At 52.4% G+C, this 12,170-nt stretch overlaps 2 protein-coding genes across 2 annotated transcripts; one reads left to right on the top strand and one right to left on the bottom strand.

Moving 5' to 3' along the window:
* Positions 1-206: 206 nt before the first annotated feature.
* N0V96_004610 (uncharacterized protein) lies at positions 207-3,560 on the bottom strand (the record flags this gene model as incomplete). Its single annotated transcript, XM_065757162.1, has 9 exons — positions 207-992; positions 1,046-1,161; positions 1,229-1,373; positions 1,935-2,358; positions 2,407-2,756; positions 2,805-2,894; positions 2,947-3,027; positions 3,081-3,365; positions 3,426-3,560. The coding sequence occupies 9 exons, from the start codon at positions 3,558-3,560 to the stop codon at positions 207-209; spliced, it is 2,412 nt and encodes an 803-aa protein (XP_065614375.1).
* A 4,902-nt stretch (positions 3,561-8,462) lies between these two features.
* N0V96_004609 (uncharacterized protein) lies at positions 8,463-9,485 on the top strand (the record flags this gene model as incomplete). Its single annotated transcript, XM_053198758.2, has 1 exon — positions 8,463-9,485. The coding sequence occupies one exon, from the start codon at positions 8,463-8,465 to the stop codon at positions 9,483-9,485; it is 1,023 nt and encodes a 340-aa protein (XP_053043776.2).
* Between the last annotated feature and the right edge of the window lie 2,685 nt (positions 9,486-12,170).

The raw sequence follows: 12,170 nt of genomic DNA, 5'->3' as shown, positions 1-12,170 counted from the left end.
GTGGCCCCTTTAGCATTGTGTGGAGTTTTGGGATGGCAGGCGCTACGAAAAAGGGCATACCCGGCGTAATACTCATTTGATGTACGACATGACGGTTTTCTATTTTTTGGGCTTCTGAGCTTCTGAGTGAAAGCCCCCACTACTCTAGGTAACTTGAAACAAAACAATGGATTGGTATGGGCTACATCATGAATGAAATGAGGCGTCTACTCCCATCGCACCGATTCCCAACCCTTCACATTGGACCGCCAACTGTCGGTCACCCGCTGTGACCAAACACCAACATGAGACCCTGCCACCTCGCGTATTTGTTTTGACAAGTCATCCCCAGACTCTATCTCAAATGTCCAGGAGCTCAGTTTGGCATTCAGTGTGTTGCTTTCCTGCTTCAGGAGAGCAACTCGCGTCTTGCCTTCGGTGAAGGCCGTGCTAGCTGCTGCCTCGAGAGCCTTAACTTGCGCCATCACATCCTTGGGCACGTTGCTCTGCCCGGAGCGGTCCCTCTCCTTCTCGCGATCGTTGAAAGTCGTGATGTAAGACGTCGCCAGCTTCACGGCGGCGGCAGCATCGCGAAGAATCGACAGACCGTGGAGTGAGCCCAGCATCAATAAGACCTTGGACCCTTCTGCATCAGCTGGCGTCGATAGTGCTTGCGCACGAAGGACGTCCAGGCCCGACTTGGTCGCAGACACAATGCTTGCTAGAAGCTCAGGAGGTGGCGGGCTGCGACTAGCTGAGACGGAGAGGGGAATCAGGCTGGTCAGAAGTGAAATGATTTGGTAGTAGGTCTCTTCCTGCTGAGTGAGATTCTTCCCGCGAGCGTGGAGAAATCTGCTGAAGGTGTTGCCCAGCCGCTGGAGGGATTCCAGGACGAAGGTCAGCTCTGCCGCAGTCGTCTGCGCAACGTTGGCCACTTTGTAAGACGATGCAGGCTTGAATGTCATGACCTCAAAGAACCTTTCTGCAGCGAGAGCCAAATGTGAACGCAGGTTCTGGTTGATACGTTAGAACTGGCACCTACTTAGAAGGGTGACAGGGGACATACCGATGGATCAGGGCCTAGCCGCAGAACGTCGTATATCGGGCGGCTCAAGGCAGCCTCGAGGTTCGGCACAGATCCGTAGTCGATTACTTCGTTCAGCACAGAGTTGTCGGTGACTTCTTCTACGAATAATAGTCAGCACCAGGGGACACTGAATGGGGGCAAATCAGTCTGGGCATCACTCACCAATCGCCGGCTCTTCAAAGATCGAGTCGCTGCGGATGTCCAGCGCTCGAGCAGCTTGAGACTCCTCCACATAGCCCATCACCAGGGTGCAGCTTGACCTCAGCCGCTCGGTGTAGCTAGGGATATCGAGAATGGCAGTGTAGCTCTCGGCCTCGAAAGCATCAGCCAGCCTTCTAGGCATTCTCAACTTGAGAGATGCCCGGTAGTGGGATTTCAGTCCCTGCATCAGCCCTCTTTTCAGGTCTGTTTGGCGGAAGAACCAAGGTGGGCGCAATGGTTGATAGGCGGTCAAAGAAGTAGGGGCCGAGCGAATCAATAATAGTGCGCTTTACGTCTGCGGTATCCCACACTTCGCGAGCACGAGAAGCGCAGCCAAGCACAATATAGATGCGCACCAGAACCAGTGTAAGTCGGGTATGTTTTGGTGTTCTGGTGAGCTGGTCTTCGATGATGAGGGCAGCCTGAAGTAAGCGGTCAGGTCTACCGTTCTTCGAAAGAGAGGTAGGGTTGTCGATACCACGCTCGTGGGCGCCGCTCAGCCTCACACAGCATGATGCTGCAAGGATAGCAAGTTCCGGTACACAATCGAGGTAGCCGATTTCAGTAGAGTTAATGAGGGAGGAGTACAAGGTTAAAGTCAACTCCAGGAGTTTCTTGACACAGGCTGTGCAGGTAGATGACTTGTTGGTGGTGTTGCAAGTGATACACTTCCAGTCATTTGGTTCTTGACATCCTCATTCGGTACACGAACGAGGGTCTTCGGTGAAGATAGTCCTAGGTACTGCAGCTTGTACGCAAGCACTTTCACAGATGCTGATCTCGCGGCATCCTGAGACTCTTCTGACAATCCAATGAGGAAATCGTATGCCAGTGCTTTGATCTGCTGTGGCGGTAGCCGCTCGACAAAGCCCCTGACGTCGTCGAAACAGGCGGGTGATTCGCACTCAACCTCGATGTACTGGCGCAGTTCCTCAAATTCTTTCGACTTGGCATCTGAGCTTGACTGCGTGCTATTGGGGAAGAGAAACGCTGCTTCCACTTTTGCCAGACGGATGTTGCGCTTGTAGATGGACCGTACACCCTCCTGAGTCAGGAAGCGGTTGATGAGTTCGGAAACCTCGGTCGAAGCCCTGCTAACATCAGCCGAGGTTGGCATCAATTGAAGTATTTCAACTTACTCTTGGGTTTGTCCTATCTGACCAGCAGCATTGAGGAATTTCTTCCACACCGCATAGTCACAAGCAAGAAGGCTCAGCTTTTCGTTTTCGTCTGTAGTTGACAAACAATCCTTGCACAGGTCGTAGACAGTTTTCCACTGTCCCTTGCGCTCGAGAACTTCTATCGCCTGCAGAAACAAGTCTTTGCGTCCTTTCCTGAATTGGTAGACTGGGTTGAGGGTTGGACCCTTCAGAGCCGCCTCCCATTCAGCCGTAGAACCATGAGCCTCAAGAATGCGGTAGAAGAGAAGGATCTCTTCTTCAGTCTTGATGGCTCGGTCGGAGACTTCGCCGTTCTTCTCGGCACCGCTCTATCACTTCGGTTAGCCGCCGTGATGAATTACTGCCACCATTCTTACCTGTTCTGCAAATTGCGCGGCACGCTGCATCTGCTTCAGAGCGAGCATACCATAGAGCTGCTTCTTTCCAGCTGGGCATTGCTCATTGGTCTTTTTGTGAAATTAGCGCGCTTCTTGTCCCATTGGCATATCAAGAACTCACCGCTAGCAGATGAGTAATGGCGATGTTCCAGAAAAGAAAACTTCTTTCTTGAGGGAATGACTTGTCGAGCACTGCTGCAATCTGTTTACCCGCATCAGCATATTTAACTCTCCACAGGCTCCGGACAAACTCACTTGCTGCGCGCTAACCAAATCCCAGTGTAACAGACATGATTCTAGGCATCTCGTACCACCATTTTTGTCCTTGGGCTTAGCTTTGACGTAGCGCAGCTTCAGGGGGCCAAAGGTCTCGGGAAAGTCTTGGTCCTCGATAAACTCCTCTGACGCCCACTCGAGCAGCTCCAAAGTGTCAGGATCCCTCACGGCGGTCGGATCCTGAACCAGCTTCCGGATAGCAATGAAGGGTGACGCCTTCTCCAACGGTGAGTCCAACTGACTCTCGGCGCAGATTTTCACGGCCTGAAAGGTGTGGTTAGTTCTATTTTTGGGTTCACATTTGGCGGTGAGGTGAGAGCAAACCTCAAAATAAGGATCCTTGAAGGTCCGGAATCGCTGCTCAGCGAGACGAATGGCGTTGGCCCATTGTCCGTCATTGAAAGCCGACTGCAGCTGCAGATCGGTGCCGCTCCTCAGCTGAGGCCGGTTCCAGGACATGGTGATGCTTCTGATCGGATGGCGGGGCAGAATTAGCTTTGGAGGGGCACTGTGCTGTAAGAGTGCAGCAGGAGCTTGGGAGACGTTTAGCAACGGGGATTATGTCGCTTGATTGGTCGCTCGGGTAAATACTCTTCCCGAAATGCCGGCTCCCCCACGTTTACCTTCCTCCGGCGCTGGTGGCCGGCCGTGTCCCTCCCGAAAGCCCGATGCCGATCCGGCTGACGGTTGACTAGCAGGCCCGGATCGGAGCTAGCCATGAATTTTACGGAGAGAATTGGACTGCTTGATGGTACAAAAATACTATAATTGAGTGAGGCACACCAACCGCTCAAAACTTGGTCATCTCTCCGGGGCACCGCTCAATCTTGGATACCTAGTCTGCACACGCATGGCAGGCTTGCTTCAAGAGCAGCCATCGAAACCCAAAGAGAAGAGCTGGTATCTATCTTGAAACATAACCCAATTACTCATACATATGATGACTCCTTTCCATGCATGCGTGTTGTTTTACAAAATGTACAACGTCGTATCTTCTTGCACTCGCAAGAACTTTGTTGACTAGATTCGGTTCGGTTCGTCTCGGTATCATATCGACGTCGGCGTCAATCGAATGCATTCAAATCACCACCAAGCACCCTGTGCCTTTCGGTCTTCCCTGAGCTTGTCGAACTGCCATGGGATTAGTGTCTGGAGATACGGCTGGCGGCGCCAACGGGGTGAGGAGGGAAGGTATCGTACCCAAGCCTTCTTGCAATCTCTGTATGCTCTAGAATATCAAGTCAGCTCCGGGTTCTCATGCAGCTCAGCAGGCGCCCAAGAGCCTCGAATAGCAGAAGAAAAGGAAGAAACTCCCGCGTACTGAAAGTAATCTCCGCACATTGCCCTGTCTCCCCCATTCCGGTGCAGGCATTTAATACTCTTCTGCGCAAGCTCTTGGCAAGGATCAAAGTACTCGCTCTTCGCCTTCCTAAACGATATATTTGAGCAATTTTGACAAAGTTGAATGTGGCAAGCAGGTTTGCCTACCCTTCGAACTTGGCCTTGCTCTCGGTGTAGGTCTCGTCGACCTTTTCGGGTGCGGCCGTCGCAGGCTTCTGAGGTTCCGACATTTCGATAAAAGGTGATCGTTCGAGTTTTGCAGGAGTTTCTCAGAGGGAGTCTAATCTTTGGTTGTTTGCGTTCAATTGGTGCAATGATTCAAAGTGCGATGCGCTGGTAATTGGCGTTGGCGAATGCGACAAACATTTGCGTCGGTGACGTTACGATTCGACGAGGTGCTCGTCGCGATAAGATAAGAGCTACATTACCTTATGCCTGGCGACTACATTGTTACCTTAATCCTAAGGCATCAGCGTTGACCTTTGTCCAAACTCCAATTCGCTGACTAAGGCTTCCTTACAAGAAGTGAATATCACCCCCGGCTGCCAAGAAGAAGAGATGGAAAAAAAGCCTAAGTACAACGAGCAGCAGAATGCCATTTGAAGCGAGCACAGGGCAATGCCCAGCAGCGAGAGAACCTTAAGATCCGCTTCTATGATTGACTGCCCAGTGTCCACGCACCGGCTCATTTTTGCCGTCAACAAATACTGCGTTAAAGGGTGGGAATCCGGCAATGCTTGCCGTGCCTGGCCGATTTTGCCGACAAACAGAGGTCTTTCCTCAATAGAGTTCAAGGTTTTCTATAACTCTATCATTAAGGTATCCGTAAACCGCATTTCTGGATAACAAGTGGTGCTCTTGTGCATGGTGTTTATTTTGACCACATTCGTCCCTCTTTTTCTACCTCAACAATACTGTGTGTCCACGATGTTGCTCTGTTAATTGTCCACCCGTATCCATCCTCCTATCTCTCTTCCCCTTCCTACCACACCGTTTTGCACACAGACACACAGAATAGGAACAGAGGCGCAATTACCCCCCTTTTTGGCCTTTTTTCTCCCTGGTTGGACACCGCCGCGCTGCCCATACGTCCACTCCCAAGTTCCACCTCCCACCGGCATCCGCCGGCACGAAAGACATACCTTGTTTATTTGTCGCTGCCAAGAACCGTCATGTGGAGGGCAACTGTAAGAGAGACACACCGTTGCTTTTGAGAGCCACACCAATCGCCAATCTAACACAAGCTCGATTCAGAAGCGCTGTCAGGCCCCGTGTCTTAGTCTGGCACGAAGCTTGAGTGTCCCTGCGTTTTTGGCTGACTGAAGAGTTTTGGCAACTTATTAATACCTTACACTCCCACCCAGTTCAAGCCCAGAAGGCATACGGAAGTCTTGGTACGGGTACGAGTGCGTCGCGTTTAGAGGACTGCGGCAACTCTCCGTTCACGGATCCTGCGGATAATGTTTTCCTTATTCAGCAGAACCAGGGCCTGGAATCTTCCCGAGCTTCCAAAGTTCCCACAATCACAGCTCGTACTCACCTCGGCGGCCCCTATTAATTCACACCACAAAGAATTGGGCGGTGGACGGGAGAAAATTGCAGACGGGACGCAAATCCTCCGATGCCTATCGCAGGCCACCTAATAGACTTGCACCGCCGCAGTCCTGCTAGCAGGCATCACCACCAACATCGGGCGGATCTGCCAGGTTCTTGCGAAATGAGATTGCCATGCCCCCCAAGTTGGCCCGTCTCCCGAATCCAGCATGGTTTTCTTCTACTCAATCTCCACCGCCACATGCCCAACTGGCAACTGGTCTCTTCGCACCAGCCTGGGAGTAATGGGCCCCTTTTTCCATCAAGTTTGCTCTTCAGTCGAGTAGTAAACCCGCCCCCCACAGATTCTTTCCATCGCCTCGAGGAATCTTTCGTCTGCGCTTGCCCGCATGTTTGATTCTTTGATAGCCACCGGCGGCTACCAAGACCCGAACAGGGAAACAGCCGAGTGTGGTTCTCGCCGCTTAACTCGCTGTAGCGGCTAGACTAGTCAACGGCCGGCCCTCATTACTGGGTCCCAGCATAGTGCAGAGCGCAGACACCACAGAGTCGCAACGATGTTCTGTGGCCAGCAGCGTGAAGATCATGCAACATACGATCGTTGGACGGCATATGCCATCATCGTCACCGTATTATTATTCACCCTCCACTTCCGTCTCTCATCCACAGACACAGCACACCAATTCAATCGATCCCCGAACCAAGTGGCTGAAGCTCGTACCTCATGGCTCGGAAGTTGGGGGTGGGACCAAGAGACCGGCTTCACGGTTCGTCTCAGATCAGGCTGGCTTCTCAGCTCGGTTCAACAGAGGCTCCCAGAGTCCCAGCCAACTTCCCAGAACCGATTCCTAAATTGATTGACGTGCATGTCCGGGCCCGGCTCCGACACATTTTTCACGCCATAATCTCCGCTGCTTTCTCTCTTGCTCTCTCCTATTCTCTCGATCCCACAAACATACCTTTCTCTTGTCTGTGTCACTCTCTCCACCCATTCCCCAGGTCTTTATTTTTTCTTCATCAGTCACGCTCTCGTACGCCTACCTCTTGGGAACATTGCGTCTCGGGTATCCCTTACCGTGGTGGGCGAGCTGCCCTTGCGAATGCTTCTGCCAATACCCAATTCTCATTAGTCCCTTTGATCCAATAATGAAGGCATCTGGCAAGAAGATCAAGTTCCAGATCTATCCTCTCAAGACTGGCCTATGCTATTCAGTCACGATTCGACGCGGCACTCTGAGGCTCTGAGGTTTATGGCCAACTTGTGATGACCGATGCTAGTGCCGCGTCGTGCATCAACGACCTGAAACTGGGCGATTATCTGCTTCCTTCTGCATTCTACTTTATTAATGTCACCTCCCCACTGCTCCCTGAGAGCCTGATAACAGAGTTGACAAGCCGGCAGGTGGCTCCAAAGTCCACCAGTAGGCAGTGAGCCACCAACGGGAACGTCTCCATTTGTTCGACCATGTTTCTCAAGCGAGTGCTTGACCAGCTTGAGGATGATGGCCCCTCGAGGGTTCCCCTGTCGGAGACTAGGAGGGGGGTGTGGCCACTCGACTGGGTCTTCCAGTCGCTCCAACCCCGGGAATCAAGGCCCAAGAAGGTTGTTTGGGTTAGCCGCGCCGCTGCAAGGGGCCTCGTCACGATCCACTACCACCCTGTTTGCATGTTTCACGACCCCATCCTCACTCTAATCGCAACGGCTTCATTAATGAATCCATCCTCGGTTGCGGCCGAACAGCAGGGCTTGATAGGGCCTGGCGGGATCCAACATGCTATCCATGGGCAGAACACCCCACGGACCCATTAGCCTCATCTCATTCTCTACGTCTTGCAGCGTTCCTGCAGCTCTTGGCAGGAGAGGAGGATGAGACGAAAGACTCCATCGTAGTCTACACACTGCCAGGGCAAACCCCTGCCCTCCACGAGTCCACATCAATACTTTGTATTGCGGACAACTATGTAAGACCACTCGGAGTGGTCAGGGGCCCTGGCAGGCTGTCTTGCTGGGCAACTGACGGAATCGCCAGCTCTAGCCGCGCGATGAGGGGGCGAGATGCAGTCCCAGATTGGCTGCCTACCTTGACATAGTGCGGTGAGATGGGTCTGGGTCGGAGATGGGCATAGATGATTCGAGATTGGAGCAGGAAAGACGGGCTACTGGCCTACCTTACGGCACGGGAGATGTTGTGGATGGGGCTCTAATTACATACAACCGTAGCAGCAAAGACACGTCTTATAAAAGTCCCTCGTCCTACTACTAGACACCATTTTGTCCTCTCTCTTTTTCTCCATCATCACATCGGTGTCATTCTTTCCCTGTACTCAAGTCTCTCTCTTGTTGGCTGTGCCATACACTCATTTACGAACTAGACGTTCGCCCACGCTCACTAAGCACAACCTCAATAACACTTTCACTTCAGATCCGGCCACTTTTCAACCGAAAACTCCCTCATCACCATCAATATGCAGTTCTCATTCACCGCCGCGGCTCTTGCCACCCTCATCGGCTACTCTGCCGCCCACACCCTCACCATCGACGTCTGGGTCAACGGCGTTGACCAGGGCGATGGCCGTTCCACCGGCACTGGTACCACCAAGTACATCCGTTCCCCCGACAACAACAACCCCGTCAAGGACATCACCAGCGATGCCATCGTCTGCAACGTCAACGGCGCCAAGGCTCAGACTGGCTTCGTCAAGGCCGCTGCCGGTGACGACTTCAAGTTCGAGTGGTACCACAACAGCCGTGGTGACGACATCATCGACCTTTCCCACAAGGGTCCTATCAGCACCTGGATCGCTCCCTACACCGAAGGCAGTGGTGCCGAGGCCATCTGGACCAAGATCCAGGAGTCCACTTACGAGAACGGCAAGTGGGCTGTTGAGACTCTTGTTGCCAACAAGGGTATGTCTCCCTCGGTCACCATTCCTTCTACCCTGAAGGCTGGCAAGTACCTCATCCGCCAGGAGATCATTGCCCACCACGAGTCCGACACCACCTACGATGTCAACTCTGCCCGTGGTGCTCAGTTCTACCCCGCCTGTGCCCAGTTCGAGATCACTGGTACCGGCTCCGATGTTCCTCCCCAGAACTTCGACTTCACCACCGGTTACAAGTACACCGACGCCGGCATCCACTTCAACCTCTACAGCGCCGATGCCTCCACCTACAAGGCTCCCGGCCCTGAGGTCTGGACCGGTGGCTCCGGCTCCGGCTCCGGTTCCTCCCCCGCCTCCTCTGCCGCTCCCGCTGCGTCTTCCACCGCTGCCGCCGCTGCCACCTCCGCTGCTGCCACCACCACTGCTGCTCCCATCGCCACCTCCGCTGCTGCTGCCAAGCCCACCACTCTCTCTACGGCCGTCAGCTCTGCTGCCCCCGTTGCTAGCTCCAGCTCCGCTGCTGCCCCCGTCGCTACTCCTACCAAGGCCCCCAGCGCCGGCTGCAAGCGCCGCCGCTCCCGCAAGGCCCGCCGCTCTGCTCACTAAATTAGTGTAGCGCAGCGAGGCATGGAGAGGAGAAGAAAGAGTTGTAAGACTAAGCGGTCATAGATGGTCCTTTCAATCATGATGGTCTCACGAGTCACAAAGTTGGAGTTGTTTTTTTTATCATAGACACCAGATGTGCAATCCAGGCTTACTGTGTCATGCCCGGTGCACGGTTCTAGAGGCACACGAGTTCCCGTCTTTTTGGGACTCGACCTCACTTCTGTATTCCTGTACATAGTACCTTGAATAGCACTAAGCCTGCATATACCAAGATTTTAGCGTCCTAATATTAAGTGACTTCCCTAGAAAATGTTCCTCCCAGGGCCACCGTGAGTAATCGACAGCCCAATTGAAGGTGGAGTGTGTTGTTTGGTACATTCGCCTTTTCTTTCGTAGTTCACGACTCTGCAAATCCACTTAAAACCCCCTGATGATAGCAAAATTTGCTTCAATACCCCCAGTGAAAACACGTCAGCCCACTAAGGTGAGGAGCAAGTATCAATAAAATTGTGCGGGCATCCCACAGGCGATGAGGGCCTTAGAGGCAAGCTACTGGCTACGCATATTGGAACATCAATTGCCGTTACAGGTTAATGCTGGCCTTTTTGCGGACCAGATCGGAAGACTAAAGAATGTCGCAATTAGATCTGCCAAGCAAAGGAGACAAGGAAGGATGTTGACTCAAGATCCACGCTTTTGTGGTGTATTTCATATGGCTGTTGCTGATCGTCCAATAAACTTTCAGGTCACCCAAATTACCTTACTTTGTGATATTGTCACACTTTCCCCGTAACTATCGGCCAATAGTCTTGGTTTCCGACTCAATTTGTAACATGCCACTTGCTGACCCGCGTGTTGCAGAAACTCCATTCGCCGTTGTGAGTGATATCATATACATGAACAAAGAGATCGTCAAGACGAGTTATGGTTTCTGAGCAAGAGCCATAGTATCAATTGTCACTCACACAAAAGTGTCGAGTAGTGTCATGACAGTAAGGCTACCTCACCGACAGGTTCTTGCATGGGTTTCCGTACGTTTCGTGAAACCAAGGCTCGAACTTAAGGAATCAATCAAATTAAAGTGAAGAAGGATCGATAAAGAAGGAAAAAAAAAACATTGCAAGGCTTGGCCTAGAACCCGATCTCGAGATCGGATGGGACAGTAACACAAGGGTAGTTCTTGAAGATTCATAGGCTTTGACTTCTTTCCATATTGAGTAAAGAATTTTGCAGATGGTGTATGTTCAGGTGTGGATATCTCTCGGTGGACATTTTTCATTTTGATAGCGAAGAAATCTCGACACCCGTGATTTGGTCCTTGTTACATGATTGTCGTCTCTGACAACGCGGTTGCTGGAGCTGCAACCCCTATCTGATTAAATGGCGTTCATTCGTCTGATATGATGAGCATGTGGCTTCGAGTGGCTGATTAGCGCCGCTGATTCTCTTTGCCACTTACAATGCCATTCTTCACGGAGGTAGGGAGGCTAGACAAGACCATCGCAGAGACGCCTCGCATGAGCCGGCTTGGCCACCAAGCTTCCACCCCCCACCACGCAAGCTTCAGTGCCATAGTAACACAGGCTGATACCCATAAGATATCTCCGTACGTACAATCGGCTTGCAACGCACCAGACAGTCTCAAAGAAACAGTTTCAAGTCCATCAATGATAAGCGGATAACGGTCAGCCTATAGCAAGCCCCCGCCACGTTCAGTCCGTGCTTTCGCTCCTTCCAGTACAGAAGCTGAACGCCTCGTGTTTGGAGGTGGGCGTTGACCTCCAGGGCTAGAAAGACCTCAGACCGATCCTCCTATTCTAGGCAAACTTTCACCTGGGTCGATATATCTCTGTGCCTGGGCAAAGATACTGGTTGAGGGCAGCTTGCTGAAGAATGCGTGTGGTCACCTTGGAAGCGCCGCTCTGAAATGCGTCGTCGAGGGTCTCGGGACCCATATATCTCCGGGGATATTAGTGTCCCATTCCTAACCCGCAGATGCCACGCCAAATAGGAACCTCGGGATCTTGAAACGGTTGAATTCCTCTATGATGATGGGGGTCAATCCTCAATTGGCTTTGCCTAGTGTGTAAGAGGTTCTCGTCCTCCCGCGTTTTCCTATCGCTGAGTAGTGGGCCGAAGCTCGACTGGAGTCTTACGCCGGAATCACGGCCCCGTCGGAGATCGAAGCTCAACATCCGGGCACAAAGAAAAACGTGCTCTGCCGGGCGCGCGGGAGACTAGACGAACTTACGTCAGAACTTCACATGCAAGGGAGCATGCGGCTAAAGTCCGCCACTAAAGCTTAGACGAAAATACCGGCTTACAATCCATCGCCTTCTCGCCTTTTAGTTCCCCTGAGGCTCACCAGAACCCTGAACTCAAGTGGCTTAGTGGAAGAAGAGCGGGCAGAAGAAATGGCCCATCTGTGCGCCTCTTTCTCTTAGGGCTGCAAGTTGGAAGTCTGTTGCTCGGTGCACCATTGACTCCAAAGAAATTCTTGCAAGACCCCGGCTTCCAGCCGCAACGGGATCGACCCGGCTCTGGAACCCGAGTAGCCGGGGTGATCAATGCCATCTGAATTCTGCTCAGAGTTCGGACGAGAATCGACGGACCGCTGCAAGGGCTTTGAAAGGCTGCAAGGTTGATGTAGGCTAGCTCTTTGGGGGTTCCTGTTCTGCTAATTCG

This window comes from Colletotrichum fioriniae (genome assembly GCF_027942845.1).
Source record: "Colletotrichum fioriniae strain IMI 355084 chromosome Unknown scaffold_4, whole genome shotgun sequence".
In the NCBI taxonomy this organism is placed as follows: Eukaryota; Fungi; Ascomycota; class Sordariomycetes; order Glomerellales; family Glomerellaceae; genus Colletotrichum; species Colletotrichum fioriniae.
Note: the sequence above shows the minus strand (reverse complement) of the source record. Positions and strands in the feature narration are given on the sequence as shown.